This window comes from Glycine max, chromosome 5 (assembly GCF_000004515.6).
Source record: "Glycine max cultivar Williams 82 chromosome 5, Glycine_max_v4.0, whole genome shotgun sequence".
Classification (NCBI taxonomy): Eukaryota; Viridiplantae; Streptophyta; class Magnoliopsida; order Fabales; family Fabaceae; genus Glycine; species Glycine max.
The window spans coordinates 31,348,871-31,371,029 of NC_038241.2; the positions used below are offsets into that span (position 1 = coordinate 31,348,871).

A 22,159-nucleotide genomic window follows, 5' to 3' on the forward strand; every position below is an offset into this window, starting at 1 on the left:
CACGTGTCAATGTATAAAAAATAAATGTAATAATTTTTATATATTATTTTTACATTTTTCATTTGTATATTTTTTTATATTTGATAATAAAATAAATATCAGATGTAGTGTTTTATGTTAAAAGAAACTTTCTAAAAGAAAAATATTAAGAGAAAATAAATTAACAAATTCATGTAAATGGCAAATGTAACTTTGTAAACACAATAACTATTTTCTATGATAATTTATTAATTAATATTATTTAAGAGGACAGAAACAACTTAATACAACTTTCTTAAGTTACAAGATGCGAAAAGTTCTAAAAAAATCATTTAAAAAGTTTACATATATATCATTATTAACGTATATAATAACAAAAATAAATTATTTTATTATTACACAACGATTACAATTAAATTCCTCTCATTAATTTCTCCTAGCTCTTAATGTAGATTCTCCGTTTCACACTCCAACTTCTAGTTCACGTAACACAAAGATGAACTCTTCATTTTGATGATCCTTCTTTGGGGATAATTTCAAATTTTCAATAGCCTGTTCTTCGAGCATCACCTTGGCTTCGCCATATTACAGTATAAAATTAGAAACGTAAAACAGTATAATAACGTTAAAACTTAGTAAATTTTAAATGAGAAATTGATCGAGCGTTAAACAATACAAAATTATTTTGCAAAACAAAACATTCTATAAAATAAAATCTGAAAAGAAAATAAACAAATAGACCCTTAATCTTTAGATCTTCCACCATTAATATTCTTTGCAATTCTGTTTTTACAAGATGTAAAACACAAAAATCTCAGTTGCATCCAACAGCTCATTTCCATTTTGATGCAACACTTCCCTTTCATCCCTAATCTAACAAAAAAAATTGGTCATTGATAGATTCAACTAAATTCATTTCAGCATTTGACTTTGTAAATGACTCTTTAAGATGTGAATTTTTCATTTATGCAATTTTTAATTTGCACACCATTACTATTAATCTCTTCTCAAGGTCATTATTTACTGAAAAATGTTTATCAAGATCTACACCAAGCTCTTTAAGTTCTATAAGTTTTCCAAAGAAAACATTCTCGTAAGTCAGAAAATATGAATATAACATTGATAGAATCCATTGCAGATATAACCGCCAAAAGATAGTATATACACGAGGTAGGAAGGGAGAAATCTAGAATAGGAACCCATATACGGAACATGATATTATTTCTGGAACATATGAATTCTGACATTGATCCCTCTGAGCAAAAAATGAAAATACTAATAGCAAAACATTTAGTATAGAAATTATAAACAAACCAAAATATAGCACAATCGAATGCGAAATACAAGACCAATTCTAAATACATAAAATCAAATTAGAAAAAGCTTTGCGTGAAAAAATGATCAACAATTGAATCTGACAAAAAATAAAAAGAAAATATTTATAATAGCACAAAGAAAAAGGATGGTTGTGATGATTAGTAAGTTAGTCTTGTAATGTCCATTTGAAGCAAACCATCCAAAAAAATAGCCTATTATTTTTCCTTCCATGGGGATAGTACAAAAATGAAATATGAAATCACATTTAGAACCAATGAGAAAATACATAAAACAAAAAGAAAGTGTTAGAAGACAAAATAAAAAATCTAAGAAAAGATGCGTAAATAAAGGAAAAATATATAAATTATCTGACTTTGACTTGTTACACTTAAATACCTGAATTTCAAATTTAATTTGTCACCAAAACAATATGACTTAAGTGAAATATTAAACATTTATATGTTAAAAATAACTTTAGAAAAAAATAAACTTAAAAATATAAAAATGCCTTTTGTTTCTCATATTAAAAAATGTTTTCTCTTATTGTTAGTGGTAGCAAGCTTCTTTGAAAGAAAACAAAAATGCTACAAAGAATTTAGTTGAAGAGAGACAAGGAAAAAAGAAAGAATGATTAGTACCTCTATGAGATAGGGATGAAGAAAACTCGCAAGAGCATAACACAAATATATGAAGAATGAAATGAGTTGATTATTAAGCGTATTGGGAGAAAAAAAAATGAAACATCAAATGAAAAAAAGAAATAAGGTGAAAATCATTGAATGGATAGTGAAAATTGAAAAAAAAAATTAAGAGATAGAAGAAAATTGAATGAATGCAATAAGGTGAGACATGAAAATACAATAACATTAAAAAAGTTGAATGATTATGAGTATTCATTTAAATAAATGTATTGACATTAATGAGTATCAACAACAAAGAATTTTTTGTAGGTTGGAAAAAAGTTAAGAAATTCAAAACAAATATTCAAAATAGTTGATTATGAATAGGCATTACAATAAAAATAAGAAGCTATAAATAATTAAATGTTGACAGAAGAATATGAAAAAACAAAAAAGTATGGAAAAAGGGGTGAAGGCTTTGGCGGCAAAAATTTGTAGGAGACTTAACAAGATTTATATCTATTATACAGATTATTAATTGAAAAATTAACAATAAGACTGTGATAAAATAAATACATATATAATAAAATCTAAAATTAGTTATAATTTCAGCAGTTGATTTTCTAATTGATACTTACTGTTGTTGCAATTTATTCTTTAAAGTGTTTTTTTTTTTTTTTACTTTAGAGGAGTCAAAATGCACTGGTTAATATGTTTTAATATATTATTTAATATTAGATAAATTTTATATAAGATTTAAAATTTAAAGAGAATAACTAGCGTAATATCCTCTGTCTTGCACGGTATTAAATTTATATTTGATAATTTATAAATATTTTATAGTGTTATAATTTTGTAATATATTATCAGTTACTTTGTGTATTTTTTAATGAATGTGTGTATTGGTATACCAAATTAATTGTTATATTAAAATATCTTTAAAAATAATCACCCGTTTAAAAATAATTGTTCATTTTAAATTTTGGTAAACCAAAATAATTCTGTTAAATTATTTTCAAATGTTTTGAGTTTTGAGAATTTGTTACGTTAAAAGAAGAAAATATAAAGCATAAAATAAACTATGAAAATAAAATTAATGATAAAAATAAAGATATTACATTAGAGGAAGAAGATTAAAAAAAAAGATGAAACTATAAAAGATTTATTTACATCAAGGATATATTCCAACTAATAATATATCAAACAATCTACTAATTTTTTCGAAACATAAAGATCACTGAAATAAACGTTATTTATTCTAACAAAGTCTTCTTCATATATAAGTTCATAAATCAAATTCTGAAAATAAAAAGGAAAGATTTAAAGATCATTTTAAAATCAAACACCGAGATGAGAAGGTTAAAGAACATCATAAATCAAAACAAACATTTAAAAAATCATAGTTTTATGTCCGGAAGGGAAAGGTAATACAAAGCAGGAGATTATATCCCACCACAAACTAAAATATACTCGCATACACGATAACTAATTTTAAAAAATAATTTCCTTAAAAAAAATTAATCAATAGAGAAGTTATTAGAACTTCTCAAATATACGTGCATACACGATATATTTTCAATAACTTTAATAGAAATAAGCTTTTGAGAACTAAAATTCATTTTACTGATATAGATATCTCAAGTCAATTATGAATTTTTGTCTAATAATAAGTTTTCAAAAGACTAACGATTAATTCAATATTATAACATTTGTGATTATTTTAATCAGTGTCGTATCCCCCAGCAGAATAATTTAAAATTCGAAATCTAAAATGAGTTTTGTCGTTAGAAAAAAAAAATCATTTTTACATATTAATGTCACAAGGGTGTAAAAGAGTGGATCATAAAAATTGAAAAGTAATGATGTCATTACCTTAAAAAAATTACTACAACTCAAGGAAATAAGTACTATAAATATATTCATAATAAATTTAATTTATAAAATATGTGAATTAAAGGTTAACCAGGGATAAGGATTTTTGTCCGATAATAGATAAGGATCACGGTCCTGCCAATTGGCTATTATGGATTTGAATCGTGTGGGAACTGATTAATAAGTTTCATTTCCATCAATGGTCTCATCTTAAGGACTAATTAATTTTTGAATAAAGGTTCCTCCAATTATACCCACTTACCTTTCTTGTCAATTGTTCACTACCTCTAAACGGAAATTAACTTAGGCATGACAATTGAATTTGCACCCACCAAAAAAATTCCACTTACATTTGTTTTGAATTTGACAGAAAAAAATTAAGTTGATCGAAGTCATATCATGATCGAATTTTCACTACTTGAGAAAGTCAAGAACAAAGTTAGGATTGAGTATTATGATCCCACACTCACTCCCTGAATGCATCCACATCCACCCTCGTATTAAAATTAAGTAAACTACATAAATAGACTTAATCTTAATGCATAAATTTCCACTCTCTTTATAAAACCTTACATAAATGGACTTAATCCTAATTACATAAATTTTTGAACCCCAACAAAAATAGAGATGATATGTGATGCGGGGACAGGGGGCTGAGGAGGCTAAACCGCCCCTACCTCACTCCATTACACCATACCTAACTCAATGTTAGCATCACAATAAAAACCTCAATTACAAAATCAACAAAGTTATATTTTTTACTTTACAATTTTACTATTAATCAATTAAATTTTCAAATCCAAGAAACATTAAAGCCAATTTTTTGGGAAAAAGTTTCTCAGGTATTAAACAGTGGAGCAATATTATATTCTTCTATTATTTTTCCTATAATTTCTTCTACTTCCTTATAAAAAAAGGCGTTGAATAAAAAAGTGAAATTTTTTAATATCATAAAAATATAAAATACATTTAATTATATACTATTTAAAAAATAGAAGTATTAATGAAAATATATTATAAGAGAATTTAAAACGATTCTAAGAATAATGCTATATTCTTTTATTAATTTTTAAAAAAATTGTCCCATTCAATCTCTTCCCTCCTTATAAAAGAAAACATTTTAAATAAAAAAAATAATGGATTTAATTCTTAAAAATATCAAACACATTCGATACTTAGTACAAATAAAGAAAATAAGAGAATTAATAAGGTAAAAGACAATTCCGGTTCTCGAAGTATATAGTATATATTATGACATTAGTTCTTAAAATTAAGAAAACTTAACCAATGCAAAGTCCTTGAGAGTACAATTCATCTGTCACATTGATCCACCTATTTTATGTAATGCTGTGTTTTAACTGATAATGTTAATATATATTTAAAGACTAAAATATAAGTAAATAATTAAATTTAGAAAAAATATATTGAAATTTCAAGTAATTATTTAAATTTTTCTTAGTTTAGATGACTCGTGATAATGTTTAATATTGTGATTGTGTACTAGGAAAGAGAAACCTCAATGAGCCTTACCTAAGCTGCCTAAGCCGAAGCCGAAGCTGATGCTTGCGCCATCATGCCAAACCTAGCTCCGTTATAATTTTCCCTCGTTGTGGCCACACGGATCTTCACGTTACACCAAAACCGTAGATTCGTCGTTGACTTCATGTACATCAATGGTCATGACCACGGTCGTGAAGCCACCGTTACCGCAGCAGATTACACCTCCAAAATATTTGTTCGACGTTGTAGACACGAGCGCGCCACGACAGCTCCTGTTTCCACTAATCCAAGACAAACACACAACCCCCACAGTGGACAAAGTACGAAAAGTCAAAACCACCCTTCGTTTCGACCGCACGAAACGCTGAACCAGGGGTAGAAATGGAATTTCACGGTGTATCCTTTTCGACCAAAAGTATGCATGCCCCGCCAGCATGTGACGCTTGTTCTGTCCACTTGCCACGAAGGACACTTTTGTCATTCCACAAACCCTCAAATCTTGATATTTTTATTTTATCGTTGGTACTCGCCGAAGAAAATTTCCATTAAAAAGAAAGAGAAAAAAAAAAAAACAGAGCCGCCCCTACTTTATTTATTAGCGTGGCTTTATTACGTAACGAGTTTCTCTCTGTCTGGCTCTTCTTCCCTTCACCTCTTGTTCTTCTTCTTCTTCAATATTTCGGTATTTCCTTTGTCTTTTCTTCCTCTTCTTATTCTTCGTTAGTTTTCTAGTCTCAGGGGTTTTGAGGGGTTCTTGGATCTGGAAAACTCTCTCTAGTTTCCAGGGGTAAATGTTTAATCTGATTCAACTTTCGTTTCTCTGCCTCAATATTGTGTTTCTGTATTTTCCAATTGCTCTGTGATTCGTTGGTTTTTCGTGTTCTTTTTTATGCTTGTGTCGGTTGCTGCTGCTGCTATTTAATTGGTGTTTTTCTTATTTTTATGGAATTCAGGGTGTGGTAATGGTTCTTGAGTTGGGTTGGTTTCTTTGTGCGTGAGATGACACTCTTTTCTGATTTTGGTTGAGGGAGTTTGTCAGATTTGGTTTTTTGGGGGTCGCTCTCTCTGTTTGTTTGTGTTTTACTGGTTAGTTCAGTTAAAATTTCTTGAAATTATGATAATCTTCGATCTATTTGTGTTAATATTTTGCTTTGTTGTCTTGGTTTCTGATGTGGGTATGGTGCAGGCAACTGTTTATTCTTCCAGTTGATTGATTTTCTCTGCATATCACCTTGGCATTTTTTTAAACATATTTTCCTTCTTTTTAGTGTCTTCTTTAATTTAAGATTCAAAACAATGTGTGAATTTGTTGCCTTTTTTTTTTTTTTACTTGGATCTACTCCTCTGCATATCCCCTTATTGCTGATTCTCTCAACTCCTTATTCATCATATGTGCATATTGAATGCTAATATTTTTATGAGAGTGATGTATTATAAACATATATACTGGTTGTATATCTATCTTATGAACTTACCCTGATTTGAGTAATTGAAGCCTTGAAAGTAATGTAGCACAGTATGCTATGTTAGTTATTCTGCTCTAGATCAGAATTAAAATTTTTCTTTTACTTCCTAGCTTGAGGCTTGAACTGCTTGTTATGTTCTAAATTTATGCAGGAGCAACTCTACATATCTTTAGCCTCCTCTTATATATTTCGGAAGTTGGTTTCTGCTGGAAATTTTGCAAACAAATTCATATACTGAAAGGACTTTATGACTAGGGAGTTCTATACAACCAGAATCGGAATGGATCTGAGCACTATTGAATTGGCGAAGGTCAGAGAACTCCTTATGAATTATGATGTTTCCTGTTTCCTTTATTTTTCCTTGTTACAAGCTTTATTTTATTTTTATTTTTCTCTCTTTGATTCTGTTTCTAGTCAAAGCTATATTTAATATTCTCTTCTTAATAGATTTGAGGTTCTTTCTTCATGAAATGAAAACTTGGTCTTCTGTCCTGATCTTCTTCCCTTTGTATTTTCTCTTTTAATATTTCTTTTTCTGGTCACATACAGCAGTTTTTTGTTTTCATTTAATTCTTGCTAATCAAAATTTCAATCTTTTTTGGCTGAGAATGCTTATTACAACTTTATATCTTTTGATGGGTATCTCTTCATAGGCTAGTGAAATTCAATGTGCCCCATTCTACAATTAATTTTTAAATATTTTTATTTTCTGATTAAGATTTGTGACTGTCTATGCATTTGTTGGAGACTTGGAGACCTTCTGAGGTTCTTGCATACTCCAAGAGCAATGCATATGAAAGTCCAATACTTTAATTGTGATCTGATGGCTCAAATTTGGTATACGTGCCACTTGTCACTTGCTAATTAACAAGGTGCCATACTTTTTGAGGATCAAAGGTTTTCAGATTTTCTTGCATCTTGTTTTTTTATTTTTGATATGTTAAGTAAAACCTCTCACAATCAATGCTATGTGTGAGACATGATGGAAACATGAGAAAATATGAGAAAAAACATTTTTCCATGAAATATTTTAACAAAATTATGGAGAATAGTAGGAATTTCCGATTGGAATAACTGATCTATCTCTCACAAAATCAATTCATACTTGCAGCCTGTCACTGGTTATCTTTTATTTGGATGCTATCTTGATGTAAAAAGATTGCATAAGATGGTGTCTTTTCATTATAGTTAAGATAATTTTAATATATCTTTACCTCAAACAATTACTTCAAAATTAATCACCCCTGAAATCAACATCCATGCTAAATATCAGTCAAATTTTTCAATCATTTGAAAATAGAAAATAAAAAATAAAACATGAGGTCAAATAAAAATTGGTCTTCAATTACAATACCACATGTCTTTTACATAGCTTCTTTACCAAGAAAAATAATATGAAATTGTTATATGAAAAATCAAACCTAAAAAAACATGTAGCTTTCATTTCATCAAGCTGATCAAAATATGTGAACCAGATAAACATTACAAAACAAGTTTCAAAGATTGTTTATGCAGTTTTTCAAGCATTCAACCTTCATAAAAATAGGAAAGGGTGTCTAAGTGCCACACATACTTCCTATGCCTTTTCTCACTAATATGTTTGTACCGTCTCCCTTCTGATGTGTTATTTCATTAAATTGGATTTTTTTCTGCTTATGTTAGGGGTGAGACATGAAAACTTGACATTTCATTTTTATTTTTTTAATCACATGAACCCGTGCATTGTGGGTTAAAAAATAGTTTTTCTTTTGAGTATTAATTGATTTATTAATAACTTATTTCCTTATCTCTTTGTCAGGGCTAATGAAGCTTAATGGTTTATTCACAGGGAGCACGAGAAGCTCCAGAGAACTCTTTACATCATTATTAAGCAGTCTTATCAAAGGTTTCTTTCCAAGAGATGTTATAAGATATAATTGGTAAAATTAAGTTTATTGAAAGATTTTGCGAAACTTTGCCTGGGATATAGTGAAAATGGACAGATCAGATACATCAGGCTTTGTAAGTGGTGGAAGCTGTATATTGGAATTTGTTTTTCTAGCCTTAAAGTTCTGGTAGTTATGTGAGTATTGTAGCAGCAAGTGGTGAACTGTTCTGCTACTTCAACCCTCTATAGCTGTAGTGCACAACATCTGGATAATGGATTTGAACATGAAATCTTTACTGTCTCCTCATGATACTGAACTTAGGAAAGATGACAACTTCGGTGATACTAAATTATGCTTGAATGGCATTGGCTTTGGAGAAACAAATAAGACTAGTTATACATGTACCAGGAGCAATCTTGGGATGAAGTTTTCCAATGCTTCTGATGATGGCTGCAGATTGGTTCTGGGATTGGGCCCAACCCCTATGGCATATGTCGATGACTACAACAATTTGGGGTTTAATATGAAGAAAAACTCAGCCAACCTTTTTACTCAGCATGTGCCATCTGAATGTGAATCAATCCTTCAACTTGGCCTTTCGGGTGTAACAAATGAGGCCTCAAGTGTGCTTGACTGCTCAGGTTCAACTGAGACTGATGTGAATATGTCATGTTTCTCAAGCCAAACTTCTTCAGAAAATTATTATTCAAGGATTCCTGTTGTTGATGAGGGTTCTACCTCAGCAAAGAAATCAGGCGGCTATATACCATCACTTCTTTTAGCTCCAAGAATGGATAACACTGAAAGTTCGGTGCAAACACAAGAATTAATTGTTGGAAGTAAACCTCAACTGTGCCCAGAACCATCCAATGCTGTAAATTACTCCCTTGGTACTGTATCTGGGCCCCAGGATACAGGGATAACTCCAGAGAACCGAACATGCAATCCTAAGAGATGTAGATTTTTTGGCTGTACGAAAGGAGCTCGAGGTGCTTCGGGGCTTTGTATCGGGCATGGTGGTGGACAGAGATGTCAGAAACCTGGATGCAACAAAGGTGCTGAGAGCCGAACTGCTTATTGTAAGGCCCATGGTGGAGGGAAGAGGTGCCAACACTTGGGATGTACTAAAAGTGCTGAGGGGAAGACAGATTATTGCATTGCACACGGTGGTGGTAGGCGATGTGGGTATCCAGATGGGTGCACAAAAGCTGCTCGGGGTAAGTCAGGACTTTGCATTAGACATGGAGGGGGCAAGAGGTGTAGAATAGAAGGTTGCACCCGGAGTGCTGAAGGGCAGGCTGGGTTGTGCATCTCTCATGGAGGTGGACGCCGTTGTCAGTACCAAGAATGTAGTAAGGGTGCACAAGGGAGCACTATGTATTGCAAAGCACATGGTGGTGGGAAACGATGCTCATTTGCAGGGTGTACCAAAGGTGCCGAAGGTAGCACCCCATTGTGCAAGGCACACGGTGGGGGGAAACGCTGCCTTTTTAATGGAGGTAGCATTTGCCCAAAAAGTGTGCATGGAGGCACAAACTTCTGTGTTGCTCATGGTGGTGGAAAGAGGTGTGCTGTTGCAGGTTGCACGAAGAGTGCACGTGGTCGTACTGACTGTTGTGTCAGGCATGGTGGGGGGAAGCGATGCAAGTTTGAAGGCTGTGGGAAGAGCGCTCAAGGGAGCACAGATTTCTGCAAGGCACATGGTGGGGGAAAGCGATGTAGTTGGGGAGATGGAAAGTGTGAGAAATTTGCTAGGGGAAAGAGTGGACTCTGTGCTGCTCACAGCAGCTTGGTGCAAGAGCGGGAAATGAACAAGGGCAGTCTGATTGCACCCGGACTTTTCCGTGGTCTTGTACCTTCTGCTTCCACGGCCTGTAGCAGTTTTGAGAACAATTCTTCCTCAGGCGTCAGTGTTCTGTCCGACTCCTACGATTCCGTGGAAACTCCAGCAAAAAGACAGCACCTGATACCCAAGGAGGTGTTAGTTCCGCTCTCGATGAAATCACCGTCTTATTCAAACTTCTTGGCTGCCAAGAAGCCAGACCAAGACAGAAACTGCCAAAGCTCGGCTGCTGGCTGCAGCAGTGCTCAGAAAGGCCTCGATTTTAATCTACCGGAGGGCAGGGTCCACGGCGGCGACCTCATGTTGTATTTTGGAGGGAATCTCAAAAATGCACTCGGCAGCATCTGAAATGGGGGAGGGAGCCTGGTGTCTCGCAAGTTGTAGATTCATTTTAGGGATTAGGGACCATTTCCATCATGGAATTGTGCATAAGGCTTTGTTGCTGCTTGTTCAATAACTTTGTGTATAGTTGGGTGTTGATTATTATTAGCCATTAGGCTCTTATTGTTCGTAGTGCTTTGTCTGGCTTTCATTATTCAATGTATAAGGTGGCAACGTTCTTGAAACCAACCAAGTCCACTTCCACAAACAGCGTCATTCTAAGATGGTGGACTTGCTGCAATTGAATGAATCATTGTATTCTTAAACCTCTAGTTTTATTGTTTTAAAATAAAAGCAGTGAAAACTGAAAGACCACATCTGCGTTGTGGCCTTCGTTTCACAAAGTATAAATTAGAGGCTTCTCTGAGAATGATTCTTACACTAAAAAAGTAGCGCCTCTTCCGATTCCCTCATTTTTCCGTTTTTCTCTATGCAGAAGAACGTAAGCAACGCTGGAATCGCACTGAATAGCCATTAGTGCGTTGCGTGTAATATCTCTCCGATTCTCTTTCTCCGTAAGTTTTTGTTCTCTGCAAGTTCGTGCATTGATTCAAGCATTTTACTCTTTAGATAGTATTGATATATACTTCACACCGAATCGATTCTGTAATTTTGTCAGAAATTAACGAAACTAGCGTTTGAATTTTCGTTTAAAAGAAAGCACAATCGCGTTCGGAAAAATCATTCCGCGTTGTGATTCGAACGATAAAGCTTTCGTCGTAATAGCTTCGTGTTCTTCGTGTTAATAGGCGATGGAAAGGAGCAATAGCAAGAAGAAGTCCCTGAAGTCGAGGCTTTCGAACGAGAACGTTCCTCCATTGCAGATCGATTCGGAGGAAAGAAGAGGACGCTATCTCCAACCAACCGCGATGAGTCCACGGTTCCAACCGTACGCCGAGAACATCGACGCCGGTTCGCCGCTCACGCGCCACCTCTTCGCCGGATCTCCGCTCTCCGGCAAGGTCGCCGGCGACGGCGAGGCCTTCATTTCTCCGAAGTTCGGCGCCAGGACAGCGAAAGCGCTTCAGTACTGCGGCACTAGTTCGGGAGGAAGCAGTAGCTTCTGTTCTCGCGGTTGGTTGACGTCTTCGCCGCTTTCGTCACTCGAAAACATGGAGATTGCGCCGCTCAGGTCGCCTCCGGTGTACCGAACGCCGTCGACGGGGGACGATGACGTCATCGTGATGGATGCTATTCTCGTGAGGCCGGTGTCCGGAGGAACGAGCGGAAGGTCTTCATCTTCCTCCAGCCGCGGTTCGTCCTCTTCGTCGACGGCGAAGAGCGTGTTCAAGACGGAGATTTGCAAAGCGCGGGAAGAATCTGGTAACAGTCGCTACAACTCCAAAAGCCAGGTTCGCGCCATAACCATACTATTACGAATTTAAAGTCGGGTATTTTCTCCATCATATAATAATGAATCTTTTTAAGAATTTGAGTTAGCTAAATTAAATTTTTTGCCTAGTCATTCATTGAAAACATCTACAAAGTCAATGGGTAATAAATTGTCTGTCTTTGGTATTTGATAGCCTAAAGGTATCAATATCTTGTAGTATGGACGCGTACCAGAAGAGGATCGTAGCATTATATTGGCCAGGAAAAGAAAATCTGAGGTAAGCTATCAAAAGATATCCTTCAATATAATAAAATACACCTAATCAGCAATTGAGTATTTCTTCTTGAGTTATGTAGGCAGAGACAAGCAGCTCATCTGTTGGAGCAGAATCAAGCACCCATGGCCCAAGCAGCGATGTTCATCAGCAGTATGCAGCAGCTGAATCTGATCCCGCAGTCTCAACATCCCAACCAACTTCAGCCGAATCTGATCATGAAGTCACTACATCCGAACCAACTTCAGCCGAAACTCATGATACCCTTACCGATTCCAACACTTTCAATGACTGGTCACCCCTAGATGATGGCATTGAGGTTGTTCTGCTAGGTTCAGATAAAGCTCCATCAAGGGAACAAGTTGATGTTCATATTTCTGGGATTCAGCATGGCTGGACTGGTAAAAGGAGACTACTAGTGTTTGAAGCAATTTGCAAGGGGGATTGATTCCCATTATTGATAGTACGCATCTTCACTGATGGAAGTTACTCAAGAGTAAAACCATAGTTTTTCTTCTTCTGCCATTTGAATAATTTTCCCCAATTTTAAAATAAATAAAGTCATATTTGGGGCGTTTTGGAAGAGGGCGAGCCCTGGTACAGCGGTAAAGTTGTGCCTTGGTGACTTGTTGGTCATGGGTTCGAATCCGGAAACAGCCTCTTTGCATATGCAAGGGTAAGGCTGCGTGCTCCAGTGCACTGTAACCCTTTTTTGCGATTATGTCTATCTCCTCCTCTGGTAGGACCAGTTTTGTTGTTTAGGGGCTAACTAGGCCCCTCCTTTATACCATAAAAAAAAAGAAGGTATAACCGTGGTGACAGATAATGACCTGTGTAGTTGTGCATACATTTCAGAATAATTACATGATACTAAGAAAAACAGAATTGGTAAGTTCTGGTTTTTTGATTGAATACCTTTCTAGATATGAGTAGGCATTAGATTAACTCTTTGTAAAAAAAATAAAAAAAGCATTATATTAACTTGTACTTTGGAGCTGCACTAGCTTCCCCCCAACCCTAAATTAGTCAAAAATTGAGGAATGTCACAACAGAACTATTAGTATCCTAGGGTGGCTTCTATCTTATTTATCCAATCAATTTCCCTTCCAATCATCTCCTTCCACGTGTCAAGGAAAAGGGAACTCAAGGGGAGAATATTGTGACATGTCTTGTTTGTGATATTCTTAAATATTAAAAACCACACTTTTTTTTTTTGTACCCATGATAATACTAATATCTCACGAGTGATTGCACTCTAGTCCACGTAAAAACATGGCATCACCATCTCCACCAAAACCAATCGAAGAGCCACGCCCACCAGAATCAAACCCCTCTAGTGAAAAAAAAAAAGGCCTTGATCATTAACCAAAAAACCTTATCCAAACTCCAATGACTACAATCACCCTCTCCCTCCCTTGCACAAACCCCTACTTCCTCTCTTCTTCTCCAAAACGATTCAGATTCAACACCCAATCAGCACAACTTTCCCCTTCCTCCTCCTCACCTCTCCAATCCCCACCACTCCCCAAAACCACCGGAGTCATCGTCATCGGCGCGGGCCTCGCCGGACTCGCCGCCGCCACCCACCTGAACTCCCAGAACATCCCCTTCCTCCTCCTGGAAGCCTCCGACGCCGTCGGAGGCCGCGTCCGCACCGACATTGTCGACGGCTTCCTCCTCGACCGCGGCTTCCAAATCTTCATCACCGCCTACCCGGAAGCCCAAAAGCTCCTCAATTATCAATCTCTCAACCTCCAGAAGTTCTACTCCGGCGCCCGAATCTTCTACGATGGCCAATTCCACACCGTCGCCGACCCTCTCCGCCACTTCTGGGACTCCGCGAGGTCCCTCACCAACCCAATCGGATCCCCCCTCGACAAGCTCCTAATCGGATCCACCAGAATCCGCGCCCTCGTCAAATCCGACGAAGAAATCCTCACCGCAGAGGAAGTCCCCACAATCGAACTACTAAAAAAACTAGGGTTTTCCGATTCCATCATCCGAAGATTCTTCCGTCCGTTCTTCGGCGGAATCTTCTTCGACCCTGACCTGGAAACGACGTCGCGCTTGTTCAATTTCATCTTCAAATGCCTCGCCCTCGGAGACAACACTCTTCCAGCGAGGGGCATATCGGCGATCCCGGAACAGCTGGCGGCGAGGTTGCCGTCCGGTTCGATCCTGCTCAACTCCAAGGCCGTTTCGGTCGACCTCGATAATTCCGATTCGCCGCTCGTGAGACTCCAAAACGGCGACGTTTTGAAGAGCGAGCTAGGAGTCATAGTAGCGGTTGAAGAACCAGCAGCAGTTCATTTATTATCTGGAAGAACCGGTCCGGTTCCTAAAAAGCCGGTTCGAAGCACGGTCTGTTTGTACTTCACCGCGAATCGGGACCAGATCCCGGTACCTGACCCGGTTCTGTTTCTGAACGGGTCGGGTAAGGGGATTGTGAACAACATGTTTTTCGTCACGAACGTGGCTCCGTCGTTTGGCCCACCCGATAAAGGCCTTGTATCAGTGTCACTAATAGGGCTCTTTGAGGGCGTGTCAGATGAAGAGCTTGTGGGTAAAGTGGTTAATGAGCTTTCGGGTTGGTTTGGGGAGAAAATGGTTTCGAAATGGAACCATTTGAGGACTTATCGAATCGGGTTCGCACAGCCCAATCAGTGCCCGCCCACGGATCTGAAGAAAGACCCGAGAGTTGAGTCGGGTTTGTATGTGTGTGGGGATCATTTGACCTCTGCCACGTTTGATGGTGCTTTGGTCTCTGGGAGGAGGGCAGCAGAATCCCTATTGAAGGATAGAGCCCTCACTGCAGCTTAACAATTATCTACTTTTGTCAAACTGGGTGCATAATCAATTTTCATCTATAATATGTTTTTTTTAGGACTAATTAGCATAGCATGATTTTTAATTGCAACATATTTTTCTTTCTTTCTTTCTCTTTAGCTAATTAATTGTTATCTGTTGTATCGGGATCCAACTTATTCCGTATGATCAAATTGTAGAAATAAATATCATGCGGATCCAGGATCCCGTCGCCAGTAATTGATGTATATCCATGTACTACGGTTTTCATGTATGCTTCACGAATTAATTTACTTGCAATGGTCATTCAAATAAGTATGGTTTGTGTAATTCTAAAAATGAAAAAAAAATTGAGATAACAACTATACGAAAAAGAAAACCTTTCTTCTTTATAGTAATTCCCATGATGCAATCAAAACTCATCATTAATGATAAGTAGGGACAGTAAAGGGGGTCAGAAACAAACGAAACAAAAAAACAATGATGTCATCGTGATGGCTGCATTCTTGGTGATTCTCCGTTCTTCGCATCAGTGCCTTCTGGAGGAGTTGGGTGTGGAAGTGGTTATCGCTATAGCTCCAATGATGAGTTCAAACAGGTTAAGCCTATGTCCCTTTTCCCTTCATAGGATCTGTTTGGCTAAGCTTCTTTAGAAGTACTTCTAGGAGAAGAGAATGAGATGAGTTTTTCAATATGCTAAAATGAGTTTTCAGCTAGCTAACCATTAGCTATTTTTTATTTTTTATTTACAACCATTAGCTAATTTGTTGAAGCTTTCTCGTATAGCTTCTCTAAAAGCTTGTTTCCCTAGGATTTCTCATGTCCTCTTCAAGTTGCTTTTCATTTTTGTTTCATTTTAATATTCTGCGTGTCAAGTATGTTGTTGTGCATTTTCTGTTCATTATTTATATTGCTTTCTGTTTTTTTTATTACTTTGTTTTACATGCCTATCGAATGGCTAAAATTATGAAACAGTGGATAATGTGGTAATAGAGGACTTAAATTGCAGATCGTGATACCCAAGGGACTAAAATCAATTAAGACAAATAATAAATAAACAGAACAAAGCCACTGTCTTAGACCTTTGTTTTCATTCTTTATTTGTTTGTAAATTGTAATTCCCTTGGAGGAATTCATAATTTATGAGTTAAGAGTTTGGTGCTTTGGTAACTTGAGAGTTTCATTTCCTTGACCTATTTAGTTGTACTTATGGATGCAGGCAGTTTGCTTCAGAGAGATAGAAGATGTTGCATCTTTGGAGGAGAAGTTGGGCAGGGCATTGTCAAAGCAGGAAAGGAGTAGGATAGGCGTGAGCAAACTTAGGCTTTTTCTGGAAGAATTACTCCAAAAGAGGTTCTTATACATTAGATTTTGTTTTTATGTTTGTCTGGTTATTTTTTTTATGTTATATGGCTGAGCCCTTAATAATGATCCTGCTAGGTATATAAGTAATGTACCTTTGATCATTCCACTTCTCGAGAAGGAGTACTGGACTGTGACAAGGAAATTAAGTGACATTAATCAAGAATTGAGGTATGTATTAAAGTTAAAACTATTTCTGTTGTACTTGATCTGCATAGCAAGGGACAAGGATGATAATTATTATTTTTTCAATTCTTTAAATTTAAAACTGTTATCTATCTTCCTTTCATCAGTTGTTTTATTCTTTTTTCACATTTACACAGCACACTTGATGAAGCCAAACTGAAGGAGAAAGGAAGAGCCTTCCATGATATGTTCTTGACCAAGGTTTCTTTGTCATACATTCATTTTTATTCTCGGTATCTGACCCTTCTTTATTGGGTAAATTTACTGTGTTGGTGGATATTAGAAGTTCCACCAAGGGAAGGGGCATTTAATCTGGGGATGTTTAGCTTGTGGAGTGGAACTGTTTGTCTGTCTTATTCTGTATGGACTTGCATATGCATGCTTTTAATTAATTTCTTTCAGCTGTTTGAATGCGTACACAGTGCTTGAACCTTGAAGATGTACTCCTATATTTTCCTCCCTCACTTGCATATTTTCTATTATGCAGCTGTCATTGTTGCTTAAAGGGACAGTTGTTGCACCTCCTGATAAGTTCGGTAAATCTCCTATTTTTCACCGTAGCTCTTTTTTATGGATAAGCTATTGAACAGTAGATAATGCACAATAATTGAAAAGCAAGCTTACTATGTTTGGACCCCTTTCCCTTGGCAAATAAATTGCTCGACTTTTTATTTATTGTTTTTACAGGTGAAACACTGCAAGACGAGCGAATTAATGGAGGTGCATTTATCGGAGCTGATGGTGTTCAGTTCCCTCACAAGCTAATACCTGTAAGTTTTGGCCTACTCTTTACTGTACTTATGTGCTGCCTTAGTCTTTCATTGTAGAGGATAACAAGCTACTACTCTTGATTTTACTATTTTCCCTTCTTATTAAGAACACGCATAGTTGCCATTTTCTTTTTCATTTGGATGATGATTTCATTTAACTTATGCTGTTATGTCTGTTAATTACTAATTTTGTAAGAGTTTTATATTTGTGTGTGGGTGAAAATTTTCTCAGAATCTTGTAAAGCAAACATATGATGATACAGGCCTAAAGCCTACCGTTACTAAGGTGTATGTTGGGAGAGTTAAAAGGAGCAATGCACCCAGGAGAGAAAATGGCTCAACTAACTGCCTAGTTGGCAGTAGATGGGAGGGAGTGTGTGGGGTATATTTGTTACAGAATTGAGGTATAAGCAGGGAAAGGGAGGTAGAGGGGAGGGGAGGCTGGAATTTGGAATTGGGACCTTGGCGAGATTAAGCCTCTTGAATTTCCTAAGAATTGTCTTCCTTCTTGCTGCTACTGAAACACTTCTATACACAGGTTTCTGATTTCGTTGGTCAGGCCTGTATGCATAAATAATAAATAATACATACATTTCACAGTCTTGTATTTTCAGTTTACTTTGTCTCTGTAATCTGACATGCTAGTTTATACACACATACAGAATGCAGGGATGCGTCTTTATGGTGGTGCACAATATCATCGGGCAATGGGTGAATTTCGTTTTGTGGTTGGAGGAATCAAGTGTCCCCCAATTACTCGGGAAGAAATTGTAAATGCATGTGGAGTTGAAGATATTCATGATGGAACAAACTACTCTAGGTAATTCTGTGTGTTTTACCTATTCATTCTTGTATACTACTAATTGTTAAATATTATATATTAAAATAATTTTTATTTTGAGTAACCAGGACTGCTTGTGTAATTGCTGTTGCAAAGGCTCGTGACACATTTGAACCTTTTCTTCATCAGGTGATTAATGCTCTAAAAATGAATATATTGCGGTCAATTTCCTTCTTTAATTATTTTAATTCATTAGAAATTCAAGTCAACTTATAAGACCGATTGACGGGAAAAGATATAGACTTAGCCCCTGGCATATTGATTTTGGCTAAAAGATCACAGATATGCTTTGGGTGAGAAATAATGAACCATCGGGCTGAGATTTAACTTCAATGCCCAGAAAATAATCCAAATCACCAAGTTCCTTGAGAGAGAATATAGAATTAAGCTGAGAAATTAAGCTTTGAATCAGAACAATATTGTTCTCAGTGACTATAATGTCATCCACACACACCACGGCATAAACCACTGCAGACCCCTTAGAGTAGACAAACAAAGATAGTCCCCAATGAGTCCTTTGAGTCTAGTGAGTCTTTTTTCTCTTCCCCTTGTCTCTCTTCTAGTGCATGATTTAACATCTTCCTTTGGCATTGTGATACGGTGAGAGTAGTAATGCCAAAGGAAGATGCTAAATGAGAGACATTACTACCGACACCATATCAGAATGAGAGTCTTTTTCTCTTCTTGTCTCTGCCATATCACAATGCCAGTAGAGACCTCAAAATTAAGTATGAAGTTCTAATGAAGCTGTTTTTTTTTGCAACAACAAAGTCATCAGTAGCATTGCTCATAACCTGGCTTAGCATGATAGGGCAAAACATATCAAAATAGACCGACACTGAATTAAGGAAAAGTTAGACAATGGCCTTATTGAGATAGCATATGTTCCTTCTGGAGGTCAGTTGGCAGATGTTCTAACCAAGGGACCTGCAGAACAATTTCGAGATCTTACCAGCAAACTGGGAATGATAGATATTCATTCTCTAGCTTGAGGGAGAGTGTTGTTACATGTATACAATATTAAACACGTGCATCATTTATTTTTAGTACTGATTTAATAAGATTTATTCTTTCATTTGATTGATTGGTCAAGGTTTCCTTATTTATAGTAATCATGTTTGATTTGATGTCCATAATTCTAGCATAGTTTTTACTATCAAAGCTGTATAAATAGTGATCCTTGTTGTACTCTTTGAATTATCAGAAAATAATATTCACTTTTCCTCATATTCCAAGTCTAATTAATTGATTAATTCTCTATTCTTGACACAGTTGGGGTCCAGGCTGTTGTATATACTTAAGAGATTGCTTCCGATCTCTGTTTTTCTTCTTCAGGTATTCTCTTCGGATTTTTCTGTAAGATATAAAATATTTGAATCTTAGCGTAACAGCTTCAGCTTTTAGGATACCTAGTTCTTGACATGATAGCATCCATGAGCAAGTTGCCTAAAGTTTGATCCTTGCCACTATTATTCTAAATAAAAGTGTATTTTAGCACAAGGTAGTGGTGGGTCTGCTCATTATCAGTGATTCAATTCCGAAGGGCTCGTGCATGGGGTGTATATAGCTTATGCTTTCGAGATAGTTGGTTATTGAAATTTTTTATGAATCAGTTGTTTATGCTTTTGCAAATATCCTAAGTTTTGTACAATTATTAGTTTTTTATTTTCCTAAACTTATTTTATTTATATATTTTGTTTGACAGAAAGATTGTGAATATCTAAGTGGCCATGAGGTGTTCCTCAGGCGTGCTGCCTCTGCCTTCAACAACTTTGCAGAATCTACTGAAAAATCATGCCGTGAAAAGTTAACCACCACTTGTCCCCATTTGCTACAAATTTGTTTCTATATGGCAAATGAATTTTATAATGAAAAATAAATAAATAAATAATCATGACCTTAATTTGAGTATGAGGAATATGATGCATAGCTTAGCTTTTAAAAGAGTGTAATATATGGAATTCTTGCATTATATCATGATTTTTTGTTTTCATTTCATTTTTTTCACAGTCGTTCTTTTTTTATATTAGGGTGCATTATTCTTTCCCTTGATCATAAAAAATGAACTTGATTTATACCAAATGTGATGTGATAATATTGCCAAACTGAAATTTGCAACCATGAATCATATATGTTTCATCTTCGCATTCTCATCCATGATTTATCCCTTTTCTTTTTTCATACATGATACCTATTAAATATTAGTATTCCAGGTTGTTTATTTGCTTTTTTCTAAATTCCTTGCTTCTCTGCTACAGATGTATGGAGGACTTGGTGAGCACCACACGGTATGTTTCATGGCCTCTCCACAATAAGGTATTGATTTAAGGGACATTTGCAGAGACATGCTTTGGTATGCTGCATTTTGAAAGTATCTCGCTCCCTACTTTGAATTTTAGCTAGGCTCGTATGATTATATCCACCACTTAAGAGCAAAAGAGTAATATATTATTTGCTAAGCTAAGTTTTCATGGCTCATTTTATATCTCACTCTAGTGTGACTGTCAACATTGTAGAGTCGGGCTGGGTTACGTCTGTTCTTAGATTCTTTTGGTGGAACAGAACATTCCAATGCTTGTAATAATCCTACATCAACTGTTCTATCACAAACAAGTGCGCATGAGAAAGAAGACACAAAGTCACAACCGGATGTAAAACTCTGCCATGTAGCCTCTGGCACTGATTCTAGCTCATCCATTCAGACAACAGAAACAAAGCTTGCTGATCTTCTGGATAGTACACTCTGGAATAGGAGGCTTGCACCTTCATCTGAAAGAATTGTTTATGGCTTGGTACAACAGATATTTCATGGCATTAGAGAATATTTCTTGGTTTCCACAGAGTTAAAGGTCTCTGATGTTTCTTTTTTGTTCATTTATGCTTTTTTGTGGTTGGTATGTGAATTTCCTCCTGTCCTGCTTACATGTATTTTTTTTTTCCACTTTCAAATTTTGTTTGTTGTTCAGGTTGATTACAACTAACAACTACAAGACAATAATATGTCAAGACACTAACAATACACTAATTTGGGGCTATTGATTATTATGATAAAAAATCATAAATAATTTAGAATTCTCACTCCATTTTTTTCTTCTATCTTTTATGCACTGCTTATACCTAATATTTTTCAGTTCAATTGTTTCCTTTTGATGCCCATTGTGGACAAATTGCCTGCACTTCTCCGGGAAGACCTAGAATCTGCTTTTCAAGATGACCTGGATAATGTTTTTGACATAACCAATATGCAGCACTCATTTGGGCAGCAAAAGAGAGAGACAGAAATTGAACTGAAAAGGGTATTTCTTAATTCATATAACATGGTTTTCTCTTGAACAATTTCCAGATATGCCAACTTTCTCTTTGTTGTCCATAATGCTAAACTTTTTATGCTTGAATGGGTTTTCCACTCTTCAGACTGAAAGAAATGTTCTTGCTGTGATCTGACAAGTAGTATGCTGCTGGCTTAGATACGTTAGAGATGAGGCTGGATATGCCTATCCCCACATGATTATCATTGATGTCATGAAGATCAAGGTTCTGTATCCCGTCAAACTCTACGGCGAGGAACTGGGTTGAGAATTCTAGATTAGTTGTCACATTTGGGAGGCCTAAATATTGATTCACGAGACACCCTTTTGGTTCGTTGGTAGATATTAGGACGAATGCAAAGCCTTGTGCACCAAGTTCTGGGTACTTGGGAACAATGGAAAACACAAAGGTAGTGCTAAAGGTTGCAACAATG

General features: G+C 36.0%; 4 protein-coding genes across 11 annotated transcripts; all 4 read left to right on the plus strand.

The window, feature by feature from the left end:
* Positions 1-5,818: 5,818 nt before the first annotated feature.
* On the plus strand, positions 5,819-11,112 carry LOC100806841 (uncharacterized). Of its 6 annotated transcripts, none has more exons than XM_006579946.3 (3): positions 5,819-5,970; positions 6,906-7,064; positions 8,553-11,112. In XM_006579946.3, the coding sequence occupies exon 3, from the start codon at positions 8,894-8,896 to the stop codon at positions 10,811-10,813; it is 1,920 nt and encodes a 639-aa protein (XP_006580009.1). In that variant the 5' UTR covers positions 5,819-5,970; positions 6,906-7,064; positions 8,553-8,893; the 3' UTR covers positions 10,814-11,112. The 6 variants fall into 6 exon arrangements, with proteins under 6 accessions (XP_006580009.1, XP_006580011.1, XP_006580010.1 ...); XM_006579948.3 differs by having other exon boundaries at positions 8,583-11,112; XM_006579947.4 differs by having other exon boundaries at positions 5,868-6,075.
* A 106-nt stretch (positions 11,113-11,218) lies between these two features.
* LOC102661448 (putative protein TPRXL) lies at positions 11,219-13,276 on the plus strand. 2 transcript variants are annotated; one of them, XM_014775624.2, is made up of 4 exons: positions 11,219-11,361; positions 11,596-12,198; positions 12,397-12,456; positions 12,536-13,276. In XM_014775624.2, exons 2-4 carry the CDS (start codon positions 11,599-11,601, stop codon positions 12,899-12,901), a joined length of 1,026 nt encoding a protein of 341 aa, XP_014631110.1. In that variant the 5' UTR covers positions 11,219-11,361; positions 11,596-11,598; the 3' UTR covers positions 12,902-13,276. The 2 variants fall into 2 exon arrangements, with proteins under 2 accessions (XP_014631110.1, XP_040871379.1); XM_041015445.1 differs by lacking the exon at positions 11,219-11,361 and having other exon boundaries at positions 11,393-12,198.
* Positions 13,277-13,340: 64 nt separating this feature from the next.
* LOC100812558 (15-cis-phytoene desaturase, chloroplastic/chromoplastic) lies at positions 13,341-15,506 on the plus strand. 2 transcript variants are annotated; one of them, XM_041015444.1, is made up of 2 exons: positions 13,480-14,070; positions 14,134-15,506. In XM_041015444.1, the coding sequence occupies exons 1-2, from the start codon at positions 13,843-13,845 to the stop codon at positions 15,271-15,273; spliced, it is 1,368 nt and encodes a 455-aa protein (XP_040871378.1). In that variant the 5' UTR covers positions 13,480-13,842; the 3' UTR covers positions 15,274-15,506. The 2 variants fall into 2 exon arrangements, with proteins under 2 accessions (XP_003524753.1, XP_040871378.1); XM_003524705.5 differs by having other exon boundaries at positions 13,341-15,506.
* Positions 15,507-15,745: 239 nt separating this feature from the next.
* Positions 15,746-21,818, plus strand: LOC100807368 (dynamin-like protein ARC5; the record flags this gene model as incomplete). The annotated part of the gene is made up of 13 exons (XM_026128455.2): positions 15,746-15,856; positions 16,478-16,611; positions 16,699-16,791; positions 16,944-17,007; positions 17,294-17,342; positions 17,494-17,576; positions 18,239-18,396; positions 18,486-18,546; positions 19,690-19,752; positions 20,123-20,223; positions 20,676-20,733; positions 20,934-21,266; positions 21,549-21,818. Coding segments are annotated over 13 exons (1,509 nt in total), but the record flags the coding sequence as incomplete, so codon positions are not given.
* Positions 21,819-22,159: the final 341 nt, after the last annotated feature.

Excerpts from the sequence above, each read along its gene's own strand:
- LOC100812558 (XM_003524705.5), top strand. The coding sequence starts at position 13,843 with ATGACTACAATCACCCTCTCCCTCCCTTGCACAAACCCCTACTTCCTC.
- LOC100806841 (XM_006579946.3), top strand. The coding sequence starts at position 8,894 with ATGGATTTGAACATGAAATCTTTACTGTCTCCTCATGATACTGAACTT.
- LOC102661448 (XM_014775624.2), top strand. The coding sequence starts at position 11,599 with ATGGAAAGGAGCAATAGCAAGAAGAAGTCCCTGAAGTCGAGGCTTTCG. Across the intron at positions 12,199-12,396 it reads GCTACAACTCCAAAAGCCAG|TATGGACGCGTACCAGAAGA; the intron begins GTTCGCGCCATA and ends AATATCTTGTAG. Across the intron at positions 12,457-12,535 it reads CCAGGAAAAGAAAATCTGAG|GCAGAGACAAGCAGCTCATC; the intron begins GTAAGCTATCAA and ends TGAGTTATGTAG.